The sequence below is a fragment of the Nylanderia fulva genome, unplaced genomic scaffold (genome assembly GCF_048542155.1).
Source record: "Nylanderia fulva isolate GAGA-0341 unplaced genomic scaffold, ASM4854215v1 Scaffold48, whole genome shotgun sequence".
Lineage (NCBI taxonomy): Eukaryota > Metazoa > Arthropoda > Insecta > Hymenoptera > Formicidae > Nylanderia > Nylanderia fulva.
In genome coordinates, this window is record NW_028190565.1 from 1,003,753 (window position 1) to 1,026,973 (window position 23,221).

A 23,221-nucleotide genomic window follows, 5' to 3' on the forward strand; every position below is an offset into this window, starting at 1 on the left:
ATAATATATATATATAAATCACTTAAACTATTTTTTTTTTTTACATTTTACAATACAAAAATATCTCATAATTAAGATATACATGAATAAAGAGTAAATATATAATCAAGGAACAGTTTTTGTCGATCAACCTTTGCTCTTTGTCCTCCAATTTTCATTTTTAGTGTCTGAGGAAGCACAACTTTGGCAAGAACAAGAATTTGGTATTGTTAGTTGCTTTTTTAATTTTCTGCCATCTTCGCATATTAAGTTGACAATTAAACCAATGTACTCCTTTGGTTGACAACAATGACAGTTACTCACTTGATTCCAACTCTCTGTATGCAAATAGAAGAAGGAAATAAGTAGAATTAAATTAATCATTGCATAGAGCAAAGTAACAGAAACATTTATTTTGTATGTTAACATTACCACTATCAAAAATTGTTGACGATTGACATGTTCCACTGCATTCTTTAATACCCTCAATGACTTCCAAATTTTTACATATTCCATGTAAAGGATGGTTTACAACTAGCATACCTACAGTATTTTTTGTATCCACAATAATTGTCTCGCATGTTCCTAAGAAATAGTCATGAAAAATATTAGTAAACACTTAAAAAAGAATATTTATACAATACATACAATTAAACAAAACACTCATTTTAATTTCTCCCTATACACTTACCATTAATAGGTTTTTCTGTATTATGACTGTTCAAATTACATCGTTTGCAACATTGGTCCTGATAAATTGATTCAACAGGACAATCTGTTGTATCCGGACAAGCAACTGGACTTATAGCAAGAGATAACTAAAATAATTAGAAATGTAATATGAGACAATGATAAAATTAATTATATACATATATATATATATATATATATATATATATATATTTGTTGTGTAATCGATTATATTATATTCCTAATTCAAAAGTACATCTAACTAATATGGAAATATTTGTTCTTCTCAAGAAAGAACTTGCCTGTCCACTCTTTTCTATGCATGTATAAGTAGTGCAATTGTCATCAGATGACCATGTCGTGTCAGGTGCATACAAAGTATCTTCAAATACACAAAATGCTTGTTTGCATTCTCCGCAACATTTACCATCTTCTGATTCTTGATATGTCCATCCCTAGAGATTGAATACGATGTTAAAACATTATTGAATATACCTAGTAAAATAATGTATAATATTCTTACTTGAGCACATTGCGTTGAACACACTTCAATTTCTTTGCGTTTTGTTATATTCGGTCCAACGCATGTCTCGATGACGCAATTATCCATGATAGATCTCCATTTTTCTCCAGGATTATATATTTGTCCATCGTCGCTACGACAAGCTGTTTTGACGTATTCCGGACAACACTTTTCTGGAATTTTATGCTTTTCCACCTCATATTCTAACTCCAATTGTGGATCGACTTCTAGGCAAATTTCGGTGCTTGCTTGTATATACACCTAAAAATGAATATTAATTACATTCATAATTTTGTTGATTAATCAGTATGTATAAGATTTATATAAAAAATTATAACTTACACTTCCATTCACAGATTCACAAAAGTATGTCACACAATGATCATCTGAGTACCATTGCTCTCCCACATCTTTAAGTACACCCTCTACAATGCATGCAACTTGGACACAGGTTCCACAACAGTTAACACTAGTATCATTAGGCGCTTGATATATGTAACCATAATCACATATGGTATTACATTCTTGAACCTTGGTTACTATCTGAACATTACCCAAATCTTTATCACACTGCATCGAAAGACAAGCATCTTTGATGTTGGGTTTCCAACTTTCGCCAGCCTATCAACAAATAACATGCAATATATTAGTGTTTTTAAATAATATTTAAAAAATTGTGTTAAATGTTAATATACTTTCTCTTACATTATATACTTTGTCTTCCCATCTGCAAGCGATACGCTCAAAAATTGGGCAGCATTTATCATCTAATAATATTTCCTCCAATACATAATTTTCTATATCAGGATGTGCATTTATGCTTGGACATTCGGTGATTAAGCAGTTTGCTTTAGGACCATTATGCGAGTTTTCGCACAAGCACGTTTTACATTTACCATCCTTCCATTCCTCTCCAATCTGTTTCGCTATTATACGCTGCTTGCTTTGATCTTCATCGTTTGTATAAAGACAAATGTCTTTTGGAGGCACTATAATGCAAATATAAAATAATTAATCAACATCTCCATTTCATATCTCTCACGATAAATGTTATTTAAGAAATTTCTGACTTTCTAAAGAAACTCTTGTATTATATCATTTTAAATTACTTAAAATATAATAATACAGTATGTATACACAATTTAATAAATTGTATTAATATTTGGGAAAAGAGGAAACTATACCGCATTCATAAGTGGAGCAACAACTGTCTGTGAGTAAAATTGTTGTAATATTGTAGTAATCTGGACATTTTGGTGCAAGAGGACAAGTTGTTGGATCGCACAATTTAGTTGGTCGCGGACAGCAGCCGGATGTATTCGTCACTTGTACGAAACCAGGCTGCAGTTGCTCGACTTCGTTCAAAAGTTCATCGAAAGTGGGACACTCGTTTACAGGTAGACATTCTGAAATGAATCACACAATAGTCCTGTAGCTAAAAGATCTTAGGACGAATCTGATAAATAACTTTATAAAACTTGTCTGGTTTATATACGTACGACAGATAAATTTATGACATCCATCAGAGTCAATGATCGTTTTCATTATTTGGCCAAAACCACATTCCGGTTCTTGTGGCTCGATACACATCGTAGGAGCTGTCGGTTTTGGAGCTGCAAAAATCATTACATTATAAGTATGTTTAATGAAATATATTCTTATTTATTGACATAGCAAGACTGGAAAATTCTAAGTATATTTAATATATAGTATATATAATAATATTTTTATCACTAATTTCTTTTTTATTATAACTAATTTATAAAATAATTTAGTAAGTTTTATATGTGCGAAAGGATTTTTAGCAATTTACAATATATATGTACCATATATATATATATATATATATATATATATATATATATATATATATATATAAGAATATATACAATTAAAAGATAATTTATAAAATAAATTCTCCTCTTTCTCTCTTCACATAACTACATGTCAAAAATTTTCTTGACAGATTCGATAAAGAGGCATACATTAGAAATACTTTTTAATGATGTTATTATTAACTCACCACATAAATACTTGGCGCAACATCTCTCCTCAGTTCCATTGACAAGTACAGGTGTCATGTTTTCCTCGCAGATCGTATCCAATACAGGACACTCTGTCTTCTGACAATTTACAAACCCACCATTACAGTTGCATTCCGTGCATTTGTCTGGATACCAGATATCTCCCTGCACGTGACCCTCCTTGTCACAGACGAAACAGTTTTGTTTCAATATACAAGAATCATTGTAGAATACATAATCCTCTGGGCAGAAGCATCCTTCAATAGGACCGGATGTACACTTTGAATTGTCCGATTTGTTCAAAATGTCGCATGTTTCCTTGCAACTTGAGCCGCATGGTTTGTAGACAAGATCTAAAAATATATTATTTGTTGAATATAACAAGAGTATACATTTATATAGATTTATTGTTAAGTTGATGCAAAAGATCAATCAATTTTCTATACAGTCTGATTTTAAGATAAAGATTTGAAAATAATGTTTTAAAGTTTTCTTCTATCTAGCAAAAAGGTTTTATTTTTTTAAGACATAATAATGATCATCTTAATTAGTAAAAATTACTTTATAAATTAAATAAAAAGCAAACTACCATGTAATTTTGCTTTCAATTTAAATCGACAAATCCTGCATCAATTCAAGAGATCAGATTTTACCTGTAGGACATTCGTATGGACAGATTTCATCGGTTCTCCAAGCTGGACACAAACCAGCTTCCAGACACTTTCTCGCATACATTTCCAAGCTGTCGCAGTAGTTTCCACCGGTGCACAAAGCGTCGTGACAGCAATCCAAATATGGTTTTGGATCGATGATGCTGTGGCAGTGCATAAACTCTGGTAGATCCAACAGCTTCTTGCATATGTCTTCGTCAGCTGGCGGTGGCGTACACTGAGGCTGATGATTACTGAAACACGTCTGATCGTTCAGGCCCAGCTGCGTCGACAAATCCTCGACCAGCCAGGATCTACCGAACTCATCGATGTCGCTCGTAATCTTCCCGTCGCGTTTCTCAAAACCAGCCTCGGGGTCAGCGTTGCATTTACCGCATAAACCCTCGATAACGTCACTGAAGACGTGCGAGGGCAGTTTCAAGGTAAACGCAAAGTTCTGTCGAAAAGCGACCAACTGCAGTTGTATGAACGGCACCAGCAGAGTCACGTCTCCGGTTAACGTTCGATCCAAGAAGATCCATCCGCGATCAATTGGGAATCTTTCCACTTGGGCGTCGTCGACCGATACCTGCAGGTCCTTCGACTGTTCCGCGCGTCTTATTTGCACCACGTGCTCGTCGTAGAGCAGGGTGACGACCTCCGTACACGTCCCGGTGGTGCAATACCCGTTGGTAATGAAAATCTGATAGGCGCGAGTCCCGTTCCTCTGACTCTTCGCAGTTCTCCACGGCGGTTCCCGACAGCAAGTAGGTGCAGTTGCCGGCGAACCTGAAGTTTCTGCGATTGAAATCGATGAACTTGGCATCTCCGAGGCCGTCGCACACGCAGTCCAGACAGCTAGCTGGTGGTACGCACTCGTCGTCGTTTCGACGTACCAGACCGTCCGGGCAAAAGCATCCGGGGAAGCAGATACCCCGCATCGGCGGACACGGTTCCACCTCGTGCAGATTGTCGCAGGTGATCTCGCACTTGCTGCGGAAGCAATCCCGATGAACAAAAGGTGATGGACAGCTCGCGGGACAGTCGTAAGCGGTTCTCCAATCTGTCAATAGATACGTCCCGGAATCGGCGGCAGCCTCGCATTCGCCGACGAAAGTAGTTAGCAGGCGACACCGGCAATCCTCGTAGGAGTTGTTGGAAGAATGTAAGCAAGAGCACACGCTCTCTACGCAGCAAGACACAAACCTGCAATAATAGTAGATTCATCATTTGTTCTGAACATATACAATATGTATATATTATATATAGACATTTTTATGAATATATATTATTTAAAAAAATAATTTGCAACAATTTAATGATTTGAGTTATATGTATATATAGCAAGTTCCTATCGCTGATGTGTGAAATAATTAAAATCTATTAACTTGTCAAGATCGACGATAGCGGAACAGGCATCCAGCAGCATTGGACTTCTCACAGAGTTGCAAATCGTCCAAGCCTGCTCCTGGATGTCATGTGGGCACACATGCAAATCACATTCTTTCACATCTTCCATGGCCCAGCTGTCTCCGAACTGAATGGTGCTTCTCGCTTGCGTTCCCTCGGGTGTCTGGCGATCGTTTGCGACGTTACCGTCGAAGTATCCGCATAGACCATCTACGCGACCCGCCAATTTCGCCACGACGCCGATCTTCACGTTGGTACTCGAGTCCCAGATCACCCAGAAGCCGTAGCGATGAGAGAGGAAGATGATTCTGTCGCCCGTTCGCGAGAGCTCGAAATCAGAAAACCGTTTTCCAAAGCGCGCAATCTGTCCAGGTGTGAAGGTATATCCATCAATGTCCACATGCAGATTCGGATAGAGCACGATCGCCCGTTCGTTCAGCGTCACCACCAGGATGCGAGTACAGTGTCGCTGTCCAAGCGAGCCAAGGCACAGCTTCTCCAGGGTGATGTACCACTCGTTATCATACATATCTCGGGCTAGAATGTGATTGCAGATGTCATATTTGTACTCCATGTTGTCGAAAGTGTTGAAGGTCCTCCCGGTGACGTTGCAGATCGCTTCCTGCGGCGTTAAAGGTCGGCATACGTACTTGGGGCACTTGTGCTTCTTGTACATGCTCGTCCTCTCGTACACTATTTCGTACTGTGGCGGGCACAATGCCTCCGGACATGGTTCCGGCTTCTTGTCGGGAAGGACAGGCGGAGACTTGATAGGCATGCAGATGAACTCGGAACATTGAAGATCCTCCACTTCTGACCAATAATGTTGATGCTTCATCGGACGTCCATGGAACGGGTGCTTCTGGTATCCTTTCTGGTATCCTTTCTGGTATCCTTTCTGGTATCCTTCTGATATTCCTTCTGGTATCCCTTCTGATATCCCTTCGTCTTCGCGAAACCTTTACGAGCTTTGGATTTTACGTTCGTTTCATGGTGGTGCACTTTATCCTGAAGTTGAGCTGACGGTTTGAAGACTACTCTGTAACCAGGTGGACAAAGTGGTTCCTCGCATGGACTGATTTGAATAAAGCCGGGAGTCGTCGCAACTTGTTGACCAACCGTTCTTATCGTTTCTGAAACTTCGAAAATAGGTGTCGTGGAAATGATTTCTGGACAATCATTCTCGTCATCCGGACAATCTTGGACACCGTCGCACCACGAGGTCTCGTTCACGCACACGTCGCTCGTGGGACAATGTTTCGTGCCTGCCGAACAAGGTTTGCACAGACAAGTGCACAGTTTGCCGACGACAGATCGGAGACCCGGTTCTAGACAAGGTTCGCATTTCTTCGGCGAACACGTGGGCGTTCCACCCAAAACGCATATGCACTGTTGACAATCCTCCGTCTCGTAGACGCTGCCTATTGCGTAGGACACGTGTCCGACTATGCAAGGACATTCCCGTTTTGGTACGCACAATTCTCCATCCCACCAATAAGGATCTTCGCATTTGCAATGTTTTTCATCGCCCGACATCGTCCAATCGATTCCATCGCACACGTTGCACTCTTGTTCAAACGTGGACGTCGTCGTCGACTTGATTTCCGAGGTCTCCAATGTAGGATACGCTAAATAGCAGCCGAGGATATCGACCTTTAGTGCAACGTGATCATGCCACTTGATGGGTTGTATCCTTACCAATTTTGCATTTAAAGGTCTCTTGAAGAAGTTTGTTTGTTGGCTTTCTGCATCAAAATTACCAAGGAATTCCTTCTCGTTGCCATTCTCGTCGACAACTGGGTTCCAGTGACGTCCATCGTTGCTGTAGAATACTTTATATACAGTCGTCCAAGCGTTGTCGCCTCCCTTGGTCGTGATTCCGGTCAGATTTCGGGTCTCCAGAAAGTCAAACTGAATATACTGATGCGGATTGTCTAAAGCGGCACGCCATACTCCTTCCGAGGATAACGGAAGATATTTAATCAACTGCGAGGAACTCGATACCGAAACTTGTTCGATGGCCATCAGCCCGTTGTCCAATCCCATGGAATCCTCGCAGACTGGTCTCACGATTTCCTCGGAGTTTGTTGTCTTTATTGTAGGTTGTTCAGTTGTTGGTGTTAAGTGATCCTGACAACCCAGCACCTCTAGCTTAACAGCGATTCCGTTGTGCCACGTCAGCGGATTGATACGAATAATCTTTGCCTCGATCGGCCGATAGAATGCTTGCTTCATGGATTGGATTCTGTTGGCAGGTCCTCTGAAGACACGTGGTTGCTTTTCATGGTCGAGCACGTACGAAAAGCTGTGTCCATCTTCTGAAAAAAGTACCTTGTAGCTGGTTACGAACTCATCCTTGGTGATAGCACCTTGTAGGATCACACCGTAGACCGGTTCAGGTCTACCGAATTCGACGTCGAGCCATTGATCCGCATTCGTTATTTCAGGTTCCCAGAATTTCTCGGACGGTGGAAAGCTTCCCTCCGTGTGTACCAGCAGATTCTCAGACTGCAATGCATGGTTTTTGCTACTGCTAGTATGAATAGTCAGTTTCTTTCGCAGACTTTGCATTAGTGGCACGTAGTTTGCGTCGTTGCAGTCTTCGGGTGGTGTGACCGTGCTCTGTATAAAGATCGTGTGCTCGAACAAGGGCGATGGAGTAACTGGTAATATCTCCCAAGTGTTCCCCAAGGTCGTACTGAATGACGTTTCCGATAATGTGGCAGTTTCAGTCTGTTCTAGTCCTGGTTCTGTTGTTTCTTCGTGACTCGACACGTTGTAGCAGAAGGTTGTATCACACGTGTAATAATTATTGATGCACTGGCAGGTCTCGCAATCGGATTCCTTCCTGACAGCGCCTGGTGCGACCGAGTCCCCGTCGTGGGATTTACAGGGACAGTGATTCGCCTCTACGCAGGTAACACCGTCCCGCCAGAATTTGTGCGAGGGACACGTCGGTTGATAGATAGAAACGCATCCAGCAACGCAATCGGTACCTTCGTTGCAATAACCCTGGGTCACCAGGATGTGACGATAGTACTGGCACGTCCTGGTACACTGAATCGCGCATTCGCTCCACGTCTCGCCGGTCTTACATACATTCATGGTCGACACTACCTTTTTCGCTGTGCTCTCATAATTAGAGCTCCAATCGGTTCCACTGTTGATCTGCGTGGTTTGTCCGGATGACCTCGAACACTCTGGTCGTATACGTTCAACTTCCGCCGGCCAATCGCAGACTTGGGTCTCAGAATTGTACAAGGTGCCGGGACCGCATGACTTCTCCACCAGTTCATATCCCGTCAGCGTGGGGACACAATGATAAAATAGTTGGCAATTGGTCGGATGAGGCGAATTGGGACGCATTATGTCGCATTCCTTTGACTCGATCTTCGTTGTTGCATCTTCAACATCGGTATGTGTAACTGGTTCGGAGCAGCGACATAGCACGCTAATCTCAAAGTCCACGCAAGGAAGATCCGGAAGATGCGATTGACAGTACAAACCGCGCTCTAGGCTGCACTCTACGTCCAAGCCAGTTTCTTTCGGACTCGTGTGTTCCTTGACGGATCTACATCTTATGTCGACTATGTGTTCCCTGTCGCAAATCGCGAATCCGTTCACATTAGCAAGATCCATCAATATGGGCAGTGGCTCCACGTCCAAGAATTTCTTCCCCTTCACAGCTGGATCCTTATTGATCCACATGGACCAACCATCCACGCATTTCTGAGGTTCCACCATGGGCACGGTGGCAGTATTAGCTACAGGAGTGCTAGGACAAGCCTCCCCGTTACAAGTCACTTTGCCGCGACTGCAGAAGCAACTTTGACAATCGTCGCCGCTGACTCGATCACCTTCATAGTATGTCGTTCCGTCGATTTCGGTGCAGAATGGCTTTGTGCACATCGACTTGGATATACACTCCGTGTAGCTGGCGTTCTGATACACTTGACCCTCGGGACAAGGTTTGAATCGGCAACCCTCTACGCACGTGTCTTCCGTGCATAAATGTGAGCTATGTTTCACGGTCATCAAGTTGTCGCACGTCTCACGTGGACAAGTTGAAACGCAAGCCGAATACGTGCTACATTTCTCGTCGCATTGCAACGGACAAAGTTCTTGCGTTCGCCATTTTACAGGAACGCCTCGTACGTTGCATTCATGCGCGTATGCGGCCAATGCCGTGCATAGACACTCGCAGTCGCCACCGGCGTCGCAGCTGCACGTGTCGAAGATGCAGTCGCGTAGATACGGCTCGACCTCGACTTCCGTGTGACATGGCGAGAACAACGGCGATTTGAGCACGTTGCACTGTCGCAATGACCACAGCTTACGTTCTGGATGCCGTTCACAGGCATCGTCCTGCATGTCCTTTGGCTCGAGGCAGAACGCATTCTTTTTCCACGAATCCCCGAATAGATTGACGGAGACCTCGGATATCCCGCCGGACGGCGTCTTGAAGTCGTCCTCGGCGTTGTCATTGTAGTCACCGCACAGACCCATCGTGCGACCTTTCCATTCCGGATTTAATCTCACGTAGACTCTGGTACCTAAACGTCAATTGTCAAAATAATCTTTCAAACGTTTAAATCTGATTGATCTAGATTTCTTTAGACATTTTGTGCACATTCCTTACCTCTGTCCCACTGTAACACCAATCCCAAGTCCGGCACATCAACAAACACAAAGAGACCAACAATTCTAATTGTCATCCTCTTAAAAATTTCCTTCGGTAACTCCTTTCCTTTCGTCAAGACAAGTTCTTCTCGCTGTTCACCGCTGCCGATTATTAGCTTGATTGATTTCGAACACGCGACTCCGTTCGTACCACAAGGTACGTTTTGAATCGATATGTCGAAACACTCTTCCTTGCTCAAGGCACTCTTCACCAAAACATAGTCGCATATCCCTTGGAAAGTGTACATCTTACCGTCGAACGTTTTGTAATGCGAGTCGCCCCACACGGAGCAAATTCCTATCAAAAGATTATATAAAAATGATATAACATTTGTTGATATAATGAATCAAATTTTCTTTCGCTCGAATACAATACACATTTACTAAAAAAAGATAGGAACGTAGTTGAGAAATTTCATAGAGAGTAAGTAAATATATAGTGTAGCTTTTAATTTTTTATCACAATAAGATTAATATATAAAATATAGTTTCTAAATTTTATCAATAAATATGTAAAAAAATTAATGGCGTTTAATAAAAAAAATTTTAGTGAAAACTCTCACCCGCGCAAGACCTGTCCGTGCACTCCCACTTGGTGTTCTTACACGTGCAGGTGTTACATCCGGTTTGTATAACCGAGTCTTCTTTGTAGCTTTTGCCGCCGTGATGACAGGGACAGTCCTCTTTCTTGACACACACCCCGTTTGCCACATCTAGGACGTATCCGGATTTGCAAACGCAGCCAGACGTACATACTGATGGTGTTTGTTCAATCGGTAGGTGCATATTGCTGCAAGTCCTCTGCTCCACCGGTTGACAATCCGTCGTCTCCAATTGTTTCCAGGCGGGGCAGAACAGATCCGTGACCGGTGGATATTCTCGAATCTCATCTGGCGTTGCTAATCGACACTCCCATACCCCACCTATAACGAAAAGATGGATTTTTGAAAAATATTGTCAGAAGCAAACCACAGTACTTTAGAGTACCTATGCAAGAGCAAAATTCCTGTCCCTTGTTGCCCGGACGGACCTCTCGATGATTAGGCTTGTATTCGCGACCAGCGTAAACGCAGGGACACTGAACGATCGGGATGCATTCGCCTTTCGCGTCTAACGTTTGGTCCTCCGGACAGTTGCAGCCTTCCACGCACTCTTGCTTGCAGTCTCGATAAAAGGATATATCAGTGCACGACCTGCGATGGAATGTATAAAAATCAAAAGCAATAAAAAAATCGCTAAAAAATATTGTTAATGCATGTACCAACCTAGTGCAGCTATTTCCGCAGATTTGATAAGTCTGTCCACCGCCGCAATGAATCTTGCACTCCTCAATCTCGGTACGCCACAAAAGTTTCACGCCTAATGCCGCGCAATCTTTTGCATAGGCCGCCAATATCGGGCAGAGGCACGATTTTACATCCACATCGCATGCGCACATATCGTACATACAATCTCGGTAGAATTCCAATGGATCAACGTACCAGTGACAGTCTAAACGATAAAAATAATGTAGTTATGTATATAAAACTATTTAGAACAATACATATAAATAAAAATGTAATGTCAATCTTTAAAGAAGACCGAGATAGTTGAAAATCTTTAAAAAATTGTAGCAGAATGTATACATATTTTACCTAAATTTTTATAAAATTATTCTATTAAAGTTATGCGATATATGACGTGTGAAAATTTCAACAAATACCCGAAAAAATATCGCTATGTATCTTGGAACAATGTTCTTCCGCTTTCGCCTTTCTTTGAGGATTTAGATCGCAAGGGTGTTTCGTTTCGCTTTCAAACTCATCGATGCAATATTCGTTCGTTCTCCATTTGTTGGCAAAGACGATCGCTGCGGTCTCGACGTCACCGTCAGGCGTTATAAAATCATCCTTTTGGTTTTCAGTAAACGTCCCGCAAAGTCCTTTCGTTTGCTCTGCAATAACGATAGCTCAATCAAAAATACTCTTCCAAAGTACGATTATATTTCTGGTATTGGAAAGAAAAAAAATTTACCGTGGAATTCGGCTGGAGCATTAATGTAAACACGGGATATACCGTCCCACCATACTTCCAAAGCATTTGGCAACTGGATCACTATGAATATACTGCTCGCAATTCGTATTCGAGCACCGTTGAACAGCATTGGGAATCTTACTATCTCGTCGCCGTTTATCGAAATCTGGCGATCCTGCTTTAATTTTACAATGGTATCCTTAAAATTGATCGTGACGCCTTTGGTGCACGATGGAGAGCCGCCTACGGAGGCAAAGCCCAAATTCTGAAATAAATAATAAAGAAATAAGATACCTCATAAAATTGACAAAATAATAAATATAATATAAAATATAACATAAAAGTAAAATTGAAACAATTTCTCTGACCTCGGAAATTGCTCCGGAACATGGGACATTTTCGCTCTCAATCGTATAATTATCTCCCTTCATCAAATAGTATTTGCACTTTCCCATAAAATCGTAGTGCTTGCCATCGAACGTGGTGTAATGCGGGTCGCCGACGATGGCACATCTGGCGCCGCAACGTATCTGGGTGCAGACCCATTTGCCGGAAATGCACGTGCAAGTGTTGCATTTCTTTTGCACGCTCGTGCCCGGTTGAAACAGTTTGCCCCGTAATCTGCACGGACATTCTTCCGGGGAGACGCACTTGCCCTCGTGTTCCAAAGTACCTGCTGGACAGAAACAGCCTTCCTCGCATTCCTCGGAGGAGATCTCCTGCTTCTCCTCGGTACCGGAGGAACAGGAAGCTTCCACCTTCGGTCCGCATAACAGATACACTCGTCCATTGTTGCAAAGAATCGCTACAAGATAATTTATTTGTTTATTTACAAAATCAATGAGATAAAAAGATGTTAATTCTTACAAGATTAAATCATGCATCACCGAAAACATTTTTAAATCGACTTACGACAAGTGTCGTTGCTCCTCCACGCAGTCAATCTCGCGAGTCCCTTGTGAGCACATTGGCGGATGTAAATATCCATGGTATTGCAGGCGCATTTCCTCCTGTCGTCGTGTTTGCACGCGCAATAATCCCACAGACATGCTGCGGTCAATTCAGAAAAATTGATCGTGTTTGCGCAAGCTTTGAATTTATGATTGGAGAGCAACTTGCTGCAAAACTCGTAAGCTTCTCGAGCGAACTCGTCCTTCAATTCGCACGCGTGTCGCGTACTCGGATAATCGTCGCATATTTCTGTGAAATAAAACAGGTTGCTATAATTAGTACTAATGTCATGACAATAAATCTATCTACAATAGCTTTTATATTATTATATATTATTTATATTTAGATATATGTTATATTACTTTAAAATGTTGAAGAGAAAGTAATATAAATATACAGTTTTCATAATTTTCACGTAAAACATCGCAACCTACTTGGTGTTTGCATATTTATGTATAGTAATGCAAATATAATTTATACAAGGCAACAACTTTGTGTCGTTTCTCGTTTACCTCCAAGATTGTCGACGCGCCAAGAATTCGCCAACGACGATATACTAGTGGCATCACTTCCGCTCTTTGTTAGGAACTCGTCGTCCCGGTCGTCGTTCATCGTACCGCACAGACCGGCCGTCTTGTTCCACATACTTTCAGACGCCTCGATCTGCAGCAGCAGGGCGCCGTCCCATTTCAGCTTCACGCCCAAGGAGTCGAGAGAAACGAGGGTAAAATGAGCAGACTTGTCTACGCGCAATCCGGGCAAATACACAGGTATTGGCAAAGATCGTTTGCCGGTGAGGAACGCTGGCATCCCCGTCTCGTCGCTGGTGAGAATATACTCCTTGTCGTGCACAAAGAGCTTTATGGTCTTAATGCAATGATGACTCGATGATCCGGCTCTGCATCCCGGACTGTTAGTCACCACAATCGTGCAGACGTTGTCTCGAGTCTCCCGAAGAAGCGTATGTGAACAGTCGCTGTCGAAACTGTAGATTCTGTCGTCAAAGGTCTTGTAGTGTGCGCCGCCCCAGGTGAAGCACGTCTTAGGTCTCGGTCGATTCATCTCGAATGTCATTACTCCATTGGAGTCAATCTACAAAGTTTTATACAAATTAATTACATCATTCTTATTTCACATTTAGCATTATACATGTTAAATCCATGATTATTTACCGGATATGAGGACGCATCGTTACCATGAACGTCATAATATCCGCCATGCATTTCCTGGGAGTGTTTCGTGCCGTAAACATCGTGCATCGACCACGAATGATTCGATTCTCGTATATAGGTGTTGTGGGAGGTGCCGAGTGAGATGATCTTGACGTTATTGTCGACCTTACATTGCGGTATCGGTTGTGGTTCAAAGACGCCCTTATCGTAGGTGCAGGCATAAGACTGGGCAGGTGGGAATTCAAATTCCACTCCCGCAGGACAATTCAGGGTGCAGGAATACTTCTCGTTGTCACCGGTGCAGTAATATCCGCCGTTGAAACGCAGCTTCTCGACATCGCAAGTATCGGCAGCTGTCAGCCACATTAGATTAGAAATATTCATGATTTTATATAATTTGTATTAAAAATTACATATATAAATTTTTAATATATAGTAAAATATATTAATAAATGTATAACATATTAATATACGAGTATTATAATTAAATATTAATCTATTATATGTATACGAGATTAATAAAAATTTATTAATTTACACAATAAGATTTAGCAAAACTTATCTTTTCGCGTACATATATTCTTTGCGTTGGAAAATAAAATAAAATTATGAGTTTATTTTTAAACTCACAGTATTGACATTGAGGTCCTCGATAATCCTGTGGACATTGGCATAGATTCGTCGGCAGACAATTGCCGCCGTTTTGGCAGAGTGGCTCGCACACAGCTGTTGAGATACAATTATGTTATAAATTATGCTAATGTTACAAATGTTACAAAATTATATGGCACATATTTAACGTTCGTGTAGACATACGTTCGCAATCCGGAATCGATATCCAATCACTTCTTGTTGGCATCCAGTTCCCGTTCTTGCATATTAAATTGGTGATGGACGAACCATCGGGGAAAGTAAATTGTTTTAAGCACGAGACAGTGCACGTCCTGAAAAAAATAAAATTCCCCCAGAAAATCAGAGAAGCAATAAAAGTGCCCACTTGGGAGAAATACAAATGCATATAAGATCTACAGATGTATCACTCACTTTAAATTACATTTTTTATAAGAATTCAGCACGGGCGGTGGATAATTCAAACACGGTTTATCCTCGAATTGGCACTGCGGACCGCTGAAGTGTTCGGGACAGTCGCAATGATGAGGTGCGATGCATATCCCCTTGTTCTGACATTCGGGCAAGCAAATCGCTGTGAAAAAATTTGATGTCATGATTGTAATCACGTTTCTGGATTTTTCACCTTCGATGAAAACCTTGTACTTTCTCCTACGTACGTTCGCAATGCGGCATCGAGCTCCATTCGGTTCCTTCAATGTGCCATTCCTTGTCAACGCAGGTAATCGTCAGATAAAACGCGCCGTTTGGAAATTTGTAGTCAGGTGCACAACTTGCAGTACAGCCACTGTATCAAAGAATTAAAATATATTATCAAACTTTCTTCAATGTTTTACATACTTTAATTAACTATAAAATCTAATATGAAGTTTTGACAAATCTTTAGAGTTTAGAGAAATTAATGTTACAAATATATTTAATATCGTAAAAGAGACTAACAATTAACTAATTGTTTAAGTACCTGTTCAGGGAACATTTAATCTTGCCATTTATAGGTGCGTCCGGTCTACGGGGACAACCTCCTGCAAATATACGTCTTCCACCCTTCCTGCTTTTAACATTATAAAAATCTTCATCTGGTGCATCGTTCAGCATACCTTCCTCTCTGCATCAAAAGAAGTCACATGTACTATATTGTATTTTTATAAATAATATACATATATAGATAAGACAAAAAGTGTACAGTTTCTCTAGTAAAAAATGTCTTTCTCTTTTACAAAAAGATATACTAACTCGTCTGCTTCTTGCGTATCCATCGAATATCCATATCCTTGTATTATATCGTTTGCAACGATAATTAGTACAAATGTACATCCAAGTATCTGTAACGGTAGCATGTTATCAATACTAGATGCAACTTTTCATATTCGCAAACAAGAATTCACATTTATGTTTTCTGAAATGCGCGGATCAAGTAACACTTTTAAAAAGCGCGAATCAGAGAGCACACAACCCTTTTATATATCTACCTCTAGAAGGAAACGGATAAGTGATAAGCTCACAGGTCGCGTTTGATAAACGAGAAAAATGAAAAATATAGGTCAACTCTGGCGCATGATGCACTGTATATTTTGTATATAAAGTACTTATATGTAAAAAATCATTATGTGTATATTTCTATATAACATTCCTATATCATATTTCTAATATAAACATATAATATAAAAATATATAATATAAAAATATGTCATATAAAAAATATAATTATAATAATATGTTATCCATAAACTTTCTTTTTTTGTAGCACTAGTTTCAATTTTCATTCTACGCAAAAAATCGTTAAATTATTAGTTATCCAAATTTTGATTATCTCTAATAATTTATTTGTTTCTGCTGTAAATAAATATATCTTTCTCACACCTGTGCACTTCTGGTTCTACATATATTATGTGTGCAGATTTTAAGTACATTTAAAATATAAAACTAACAATAAGCGTAAAAAATTATATTAAAGCTATAAAAAAAGTACACAATTATTGTCATTAATAAAACTAATATATAACTGTTTTTATATCAACGATTTATATAAGTTGTGGCATGTTTTTGCCAAAGTGTTTTAGGAACGAGATTAACTTATCACTTTTGTTCGTGTAGACGTTAATGAGCTTCTAATTGGCTCGATAAAACGGCCAGGAAAAGTAATTATCAACCACCATTTCCTATTAGTAATGTGAATTCCATAAGGCACGTCTAATTAAATCAATTATATACATGATAAATTAAATAAATTAGATCAAATAACGTTATCTTTATTGTTAATATACTTATCTGCCAAAATTTATATCGCGTTCTTAATGCATAAATAATCGTGTACTACAAGACTGAAGATATTCACCGTCTATTGGTTTTTTGTAAATCTTCCATCTTGATCGTTATAATAATGCTGTAATAATTAATGTTCTAACGCCTCAGGTTTTTGTATTGTCGACAATTTTACTTCTACAATTAGTCGATTTGTTTCCCGCTTTGTAATTCGCCAATAAACAATTTAACATATTCGGCGCCATTCGATTATTTTCAGCAACTCTCAACTGCCCTGGTTCCGAATATTTCGAATGCCATATTTCATAATAAGCATCACTTGATATATCGCTTAAATGCGTGATGTTGAATTCCTCCTGCAGTGCAATCTTCCACACCTAGGAATATACAAAATGTTTATTATTATCATTTATATCATTTATTTCTTACATAATATTTATTTATTGCTATATATCTGGATAAAAGTAATTTAAATTTAATTCTGATTGTGTAATAAAATCAATATTGTTTGACCAAATATATTTAAGAATCAAATTAACATAGCATAAAGACTTACACTATCTTCGGGTACTGGCATCTTGGCGGGTATATTACCAAATTTGCTTTTGCCATTGAATACATGCAAGTGATACAACAAATAATTCAGGGTATACATTTTGTCGGGCTCATTGACACTGAAAGTCACGGATATCGGCGAGCAGCATTCCTTTTTCGTCGGATAAACAGCATGTGTAAAGTAGCTATCCGGTCTAATGACACCCCACAGAAGGTTTTGTAAAGAATAACCATGGAAAGTATCTCTTAAGTACTGATCTCTGGTATCGGACGGATGTATGCCCAAAGAGGACAGGTGTTTTCCTGTAAAATGAGAGGAAATCAATATTACACATAGAGCATGTTGTCTCTAATTTATATAAAAATATCACATTATTTACCAAGATAATAATCTTCCTTCTTCCAATACTTCCCCCCAGTAAGGCATTTTTCTGTAGTATTAAACATTTGCATCACTTTAGCCAATGCCCCTCTACTAAGAACGTATCCAGATTGAGCGACGTTATAAGTTTGACCCCATAAAACTATGGGATGACCCAGATAGTAATCATCTTTGTAGTCTAATGGAGCAATCATGTAGCGGAGATTCTCTGGTACAACTATAGTATTATCTCTTATGAAAATAATCCATTCCAATTTATGCGTCGTTTTCTTCCAAATATAATTCATAGCTTCACATAGCAATTGCCAAGAAGATAGAATCTTTGTATCTATATTTATAATAGGCAATTCGGCGTCTTTCACATGACGCGCAAAGAAATAAATATTGTTACAGCGTTTACCCCATGTAGCCTGGATTGACTTTCCCATTTTGACTTTTTCTACAAAAACAATACATGTAACAGATACTCGTTCTTTTAACCAGTTCCATTCTATGCTTTCAAGCTCTCTTATATTGTATCTTCTTTGAGGTTCATATAAATAGCTATCCAAATCAAGTTTGTGTAATTTCAAGTTTTGCGCTGCCAACCAAGTGTAGTATGTAATATTATTAAAATAGCCAGACGATTTCTTCACTTTCTCCCAATGCCGTAAAACAATCTCTTCGTGATAAGGTAATTTACTCAGATAATATTCAGGCTGCCACAATGGTTGATCTTCACACGTCATTTCAACCACAAATATATTCCTTAATAAAAACAGTAATAATGGAAAAACGAAACCAATTCCAAAACCAATTAAAAACACAGATCTCTGTTTTAAAAATCGAAAACGCATTTTATCAGTGCAAAGTAGAAATTATATATATAATCCAGTCTTCTCGACACTAATGCCAAATGATCCAGTAATACTAAACCAACGAATAGAATCTACTCTATTCAGGTCTTTGATCATTACATTTAACCTTTGTTGATCTCACTTATCTCATTAATAAGATCCTTTCTTGCACATACTTTAATCTTGTTTGAGCCTTACTTTTTGATTCTCCATCTCATTAAAGATTTATATAGCCTGGCCATACTGTAAGTATCACACAACAAATTTAACTTATATACATATAAAAAATATTTTCTTAATTGACCTTTTATTAGCATTATTAGCATTATTAGCATAAATGTTTTACCTGCAACATTTGCACGTGTCGATAAAAATACGCGATGAAGTCATCACGAAATCATCTCTATAACATTATTCGATAAATTGACACGAAGAATTTATATTTTCCAGCATTTACAAATATACACACACAAATTATCCGATTTTACATTATTGAGCTATACATACACTTGCGATGATCAATCTATACTTGTTGCTACATTATCCAGAAGATAAAATTTTAATTTAAAAAACAATCAAAATGTAACATATATATATGGTACACATAAATTAGCATCACATTTGACGTCGAAGCAACAGGTGACATAAACAAGTCATCTGTTTGCCTAACCTAACTTACATAAAATCCTCCTCTCCCCTATCAAATAAGCAGAATAATCATATAAAAACAAAAATCAATTAATGCATATATGTATATATATTTGTTGTAATTCACGTTCAAATACATAAAATTAACTCGTGCGGTCTTTTTTTAAACTTGTATAGGAGAGAGTTCTCCACACACACACACACACACACGCGCGCGCGCGCGCACACGCCATGCACACATACACACATATATATATACATGGGCGCCACGAGGGGGATGCAAGGTGGTGCATTTGCATCCTCCTGGCTCTGTTCTATAAAATAAATGGAAAAACCACAGAGAAAATATTTAGTAAAAAAATCATGTAATATATAATAATATCGATTATAATTTTTTTAATTGAACAAAAATGTGATGGTTAAATATAACTATTTGCAATTGTAAAACTGCAATTCTTTAACTATATATTAACAGATCTGCAATATAAAAATTAGAATTTTTCAATTATTAATGCATCTTTATTAAGATTCAATAAATAACATAAATGATGTTAACAATAATATAATTATAAACTAGAAAAAAAACTGTTTTTCCAGTGCATCCTCTTTTGGGTGCACCTCCCTAAAAATAATTCTGCCGGCGCCCATGTATATACATATATATATATATATATATACACATAATACATATATATATATATATATGTATAGAATATATACATAATACATATATATATATATATATATATATAATAAAAATATATAATTTATATATTATTCTTAAACTATATCAGTCCTGATAATTTGAGATTGAGATTTTAACTGTATTTCTCTAAATTTTTTATATAATAATGAAATAACATATATACTGTGAATAAGTGACAGAATAAGATTCCAGAATAAAGCACCTTTAAAATTCCTTAAAATACTTGCCCTAATTGCCTACTATTAGAAAATACTACTGTGATGTTATACATATTATTTAAAAAAGATTTAAGATTTTTTAAAATGTATAAATAAAAAATGTGGACATGTATACATATATAGATGCATTGATAATTAATGTCCTATTAAGATTACAAATATAATTCTTTCTACACAATAATCCAAGTACTACATTCTAAAATAGTTTCAAAATTTTGATAAATTCATTTAAAACACAAAAATCTTTGTGTTTTTGTGCTAAATATTAATAATTTAGCACGCAGTGTAAAATATACAATTTATATATATGATGCTAGAAAATATATGTAAGAATTAATAAAAATTATTAATAATGTTTCATAAATCTCCAGTTTTGCTATTTCGTATGAAAATAATTAAGCAGTTTTAAAAATACTGTATATATACTCGAGACTTTATCTTAATATCTATATAGTTTTTTCTTTTTCATAAAAGTGATTGTGTATATCAATTGCTTTTTTTCTTTTTTGAGGGGCATATATTGTACAAGTGTGAAAACCCACAAATGTAATATAAAAAGAATAATTTCCAGAAATAAAAAATATTTAGCTCAGTAAAATACCTTGAAATATTTGAGATTAAAATTGGAAAAATTAGAAACTGACTTTGCCGCGTATTTTAAAGAAACCTAAGCCGTTTCTATTGTGCACCAAGGCACCGAGACCGCAATAATTCTCTATAATGATCGGCATATTAACAACATGGCATTCATGCGATGTTAATAAACTTTTGAGCGTGGTATGAAAGGCTTCTATGTCAAATCTCGTTTTTTCAATTTCAGTTCCAGCTAAAAAATATCATGTCATTATTGAACAGTACTAACTATAAAAAATATATATGAAAAAATTGTTCATATAATTATGCTTTTTATGATTTTGATCATTACACAATTTCTTTGTTTCAACATCTACCTTTGTACCAGAATAATGGATGACTGGCATATGTGAGCCATGGTATATCTTTTGCAAACGGATTCCACTTTTTTATGAGAGACAGAGGTTGCCCTCTGTTCCACAAAAGTCTTATTCCTGGCATATGCCGCTTCCTGAAAAATTTAAAATCCTCTTTTCTGCAAATATTTAATATATATGTGAAATAAGCCAATTTCGACGAAATCAATAGTTTGAAACAATTTATGGAAATCATAACATAAATACACACAGAAAGCATACTACAAAATAAGCATTTATTAATACAGATACAAGTGTATAAACAATAGAAAAAAGCAGTAAAAATAAATATATGTACAAAGCAAATTAACAAATTGACATATAGAATCAGTGCTAACAGACAACAGAGCAATACCTAGGTTCAAATTGAGTATGACTAGAGTGATACCTAGGCTCAAATTGCGTAAGATTAGAGCAACCTGTAACAGACGACCATTCTTGACGTACTGCACAATGAATTATAGACGACACACCTTCTGCTAATCCACTTAATCGTCTAGAAGATATTGAGTCAATATGAATAAAGTGCGATAGACAAAAGCAAGAAGAGATTATAATTTTTTTAAATATTAAAAAATATATATATATGTATATAAAAAATATATATATATGTATATAAAAAATATATATATATGTATATATATCATACAGATATATATCTATATTGTTTCTTTTTTTTATACAGAAATAATTCAAAACTTTAGTACTCACGGTGCAAGAGAAGTAGGTGGGTAAATCAAATCCCCCGCAATTATTGTATCGAACAATGATATGGGTATTCGATTAAAATCGAGTATTTTTAGAGAAATAAAATCGTATTTTACAGAGTAAAGAGCCCTCGGTGATAACAATACAAGTCTCTCCTTTTCCGTGTCCCACAGACTTATTCTACAAATAAATAAATTTTCTGTAAACGATAAAATTGCAACAAAGAAAAGTCAATAACTGATAAGAGCAATATGTACTCTGTAAGAAGCCAACTTCCTACAAGCTCATCATTGTTCTCCTTTATCAGATTTTCAGTGCAGTCATTTATCGCTCTCTCTACAACTTCATTCCTGTCAGTGAAGAATGTATGAACATCTATATGCCTGAACGGCACATTACACACATTTTTCGAAGCGGAACTCCGCTTTGACGTGTCGTCCGCGCTTTCTGCTGCAGGTTTGACAGCTGAAATTAGAGAATGATCAAAATTTGTCTTCGTTTATCCTCTTATAAAATTTGAGACTGAAAAAATATTTTGTCAAAATAATTGTTATTATCCGAAAAAACTGAGAAGAAAACTTACGATCAACATTTGCGATTTCTAGAGTAGCTCTTTCGAAATTTACCGCAGGTTCGTCCAAACACGTCTCTTCCATATCTTCTTTTAGGTTATTTTTGTCAACGAAAGATGTTTGTAATGCACAAGGAACAACGATCGAGGAATCACAGTAACGCAAACGCGCAATAATAATACGAAACACCGAAACTCGAAGTACGTACTGTTTAAAATTTTAATTACGCAAATGCACTCGATCGAATCACTTGAAACTGACGTTTCGTTCGAGCATGCGAGACGCCATATTACCGCATTGCAAAACGTGTTCAAAAATTCAACCTATAGATTAGAACAGTTTTTCATCGTCCAATCAGAACAAAGATTGCTTCGTTCTGATTGGTCAATTAAATATTACTCTAGCTTACGAATAGAATTTTCGAATGCACTCATATAAATTCAATATGGCGCATGTTTTTAAACATATATCGATACTCGAATGTATCGAATGTCACTTTTCGAAATTTCGATCGATCTCTGATTGCGTATTTTGACATTTCAAACACGATCAGCTGTTATTACAAAAACTTTGACAGTTTGAATACTCAGTTAATAATGCTACGATTTTATTATATATGATTG

The 23,221-nt window shown here is 37.8% G+C and overlaps 3 protein-coding genes across 7 annotated transcripts; all 3 read right to left on the reverse strand.

Moving 5' to 3' along the window:
• Positions 1-116: 116 nt before the first annotated feature.
• Positions 117-16,156, reverse strand: Hml (hemolectin). Its single transcript, XM_029312882.2, is given in 30 exon segments — positions 117-317; positions 412-564; positions 671-797; positions 972-1,124; positions 1,193-1,453; positions 1,535-1,813; positions 1,898-2,181; positions 2,377-2,598; positions 2,692-2,805; positions 3,216-3,569; positions 3,870-4,605; positions 4,607-5,072; positions 5,255-6,151; positions 6,223-9,829; positions 9,916-10,254; positions 10,520-10,879; positions 10,944-11,149; positions 11,222-11,447; positions 11,659-11,889; positions 11,970-12,234; positions 12,338-12,774; positions 12,882-13,169; positions 13,433-14,012; positions 14,093-14,445; positions 14,723-14,818; positions 14,909-15,036; positions 15,137-15,296; positions 15,382-15,509; positions 15,684-15,827; positions 15,956-16,156. Coding segments are annotated over 30 exon segments (11,889 nt in total). The 5' UTR covers positions 16,060-16,156; the 3' UTR covers positions 117-126.
• Positions 16,157-16,955: 799 nt separating this feature from the next.
• On the reverse strand, positions 16,956-19,330 carry LOC114938798 (C1GALT1-specific chaperone 1). The gene is made up of 5 exons (XM_029312881.2): positions 19,265-19,330; positions 19,104-19,160; positions 17,920-19,000; positions 17,541-17,842; positions 16,956-17,361 (listed from the first exon to the last, which is right to left on the reverse strand). The coding sequence occupies exons 3-5, from the start codon at positions 18,755-18,757 to the stop codon at positions 17,131-17,133; spliced, it is 1,371 nt and encodes a 456-aa protein (XP_029168714.1). The 5' UTR covers positions 18,758-19,000; positions 19,104-19,160; positions 19,265-19,330; the 3' UTR covers positions 16,956-17,130.
• Positions 19,331-19,495: 165 nt separating this feature from the next.
• LOC114938685 (tumor protein p63-regulated gene 1-like protein) lies at positions 19,496-22,910 on the reverse strand. 5 transcript variants are annotated; one of them, XM_029312712.2, is made up of 6 exons: positions 22,610-22,910; positions 22,284-22,491; positions 22,030-22,206; positions 21,707-21,814; positions 21,280-21,437; positions 19,496-21,155 (listed from the first exon to the last, which is right to left on the reverse strand). In XM_029312712.2, exons 1-6 carry the CDS (start codon positions 22,680-22,682, stop codon positions 20,962-20,964), a joined length of 918 nt encoding a protein of 305 aa, XP_029168545.1. In that variant the 5' UTR covers positions 22,683-22,910; the 3' UTR covers positions 19,496-20,961. The 5 variants fall into 5 exon arrangements, with proteins under 5 accessions (XP_029168545.1, XP_029168544.1, XP_029168543.1 ...); XM_029312711.2 differs by having other exon boundaries at positions 21,280-21,413; positions 21,674-21,814; XM_029312710.2 differs by having other exon boundaries at positions 21,674-21,814.
• Positions 22,911-23,221: the final 311 nt, after the last annotated feature.

Coding starts and splice junctions, on each gene's coding strand:
- LOC114938798 (XM_029312881.2), bottom strand. CDS start 18,757: ATGCGTTTTCGATTTTTAAAACAGAGATCTGTGTTTTTAATTGGTTTT. Junction 17,843..17,919: donor GAAGGAAGATTATTATCTTG/GTAAATAATGTG, acceptor CTCATTTTACAG/GAAAACACCTGTCCTCTTTG. Junction 17,362..17,540: donor TGCCAGTACCCGAAGATAGT/GTAAGTCTTTAT, acceptor GTATATTCCTAG/GTGTGGAAGATTGCACTGCA.
- LOC114938685 (XM_029312710.2), bottom strand. CDS start 22,682: ATGGAAGAGACGTGTTTGGACGAACCTGCGGTAAATTTCGAAAGAGCT. Junction 21,815..22,029: donor CCACCTACTTCTCTTGCACC/GTGAGTACTAAA, acceptor AATATCTTCTAG/ACGATTAAGTGGATTAGCAG. Junction 21,438..21,673: donor CATACTCAATTTGAACCTAG/GTATTGCTCTGT, acceptor AAATATTTGCAG/AAAAGAGGATTTTAAATTTT.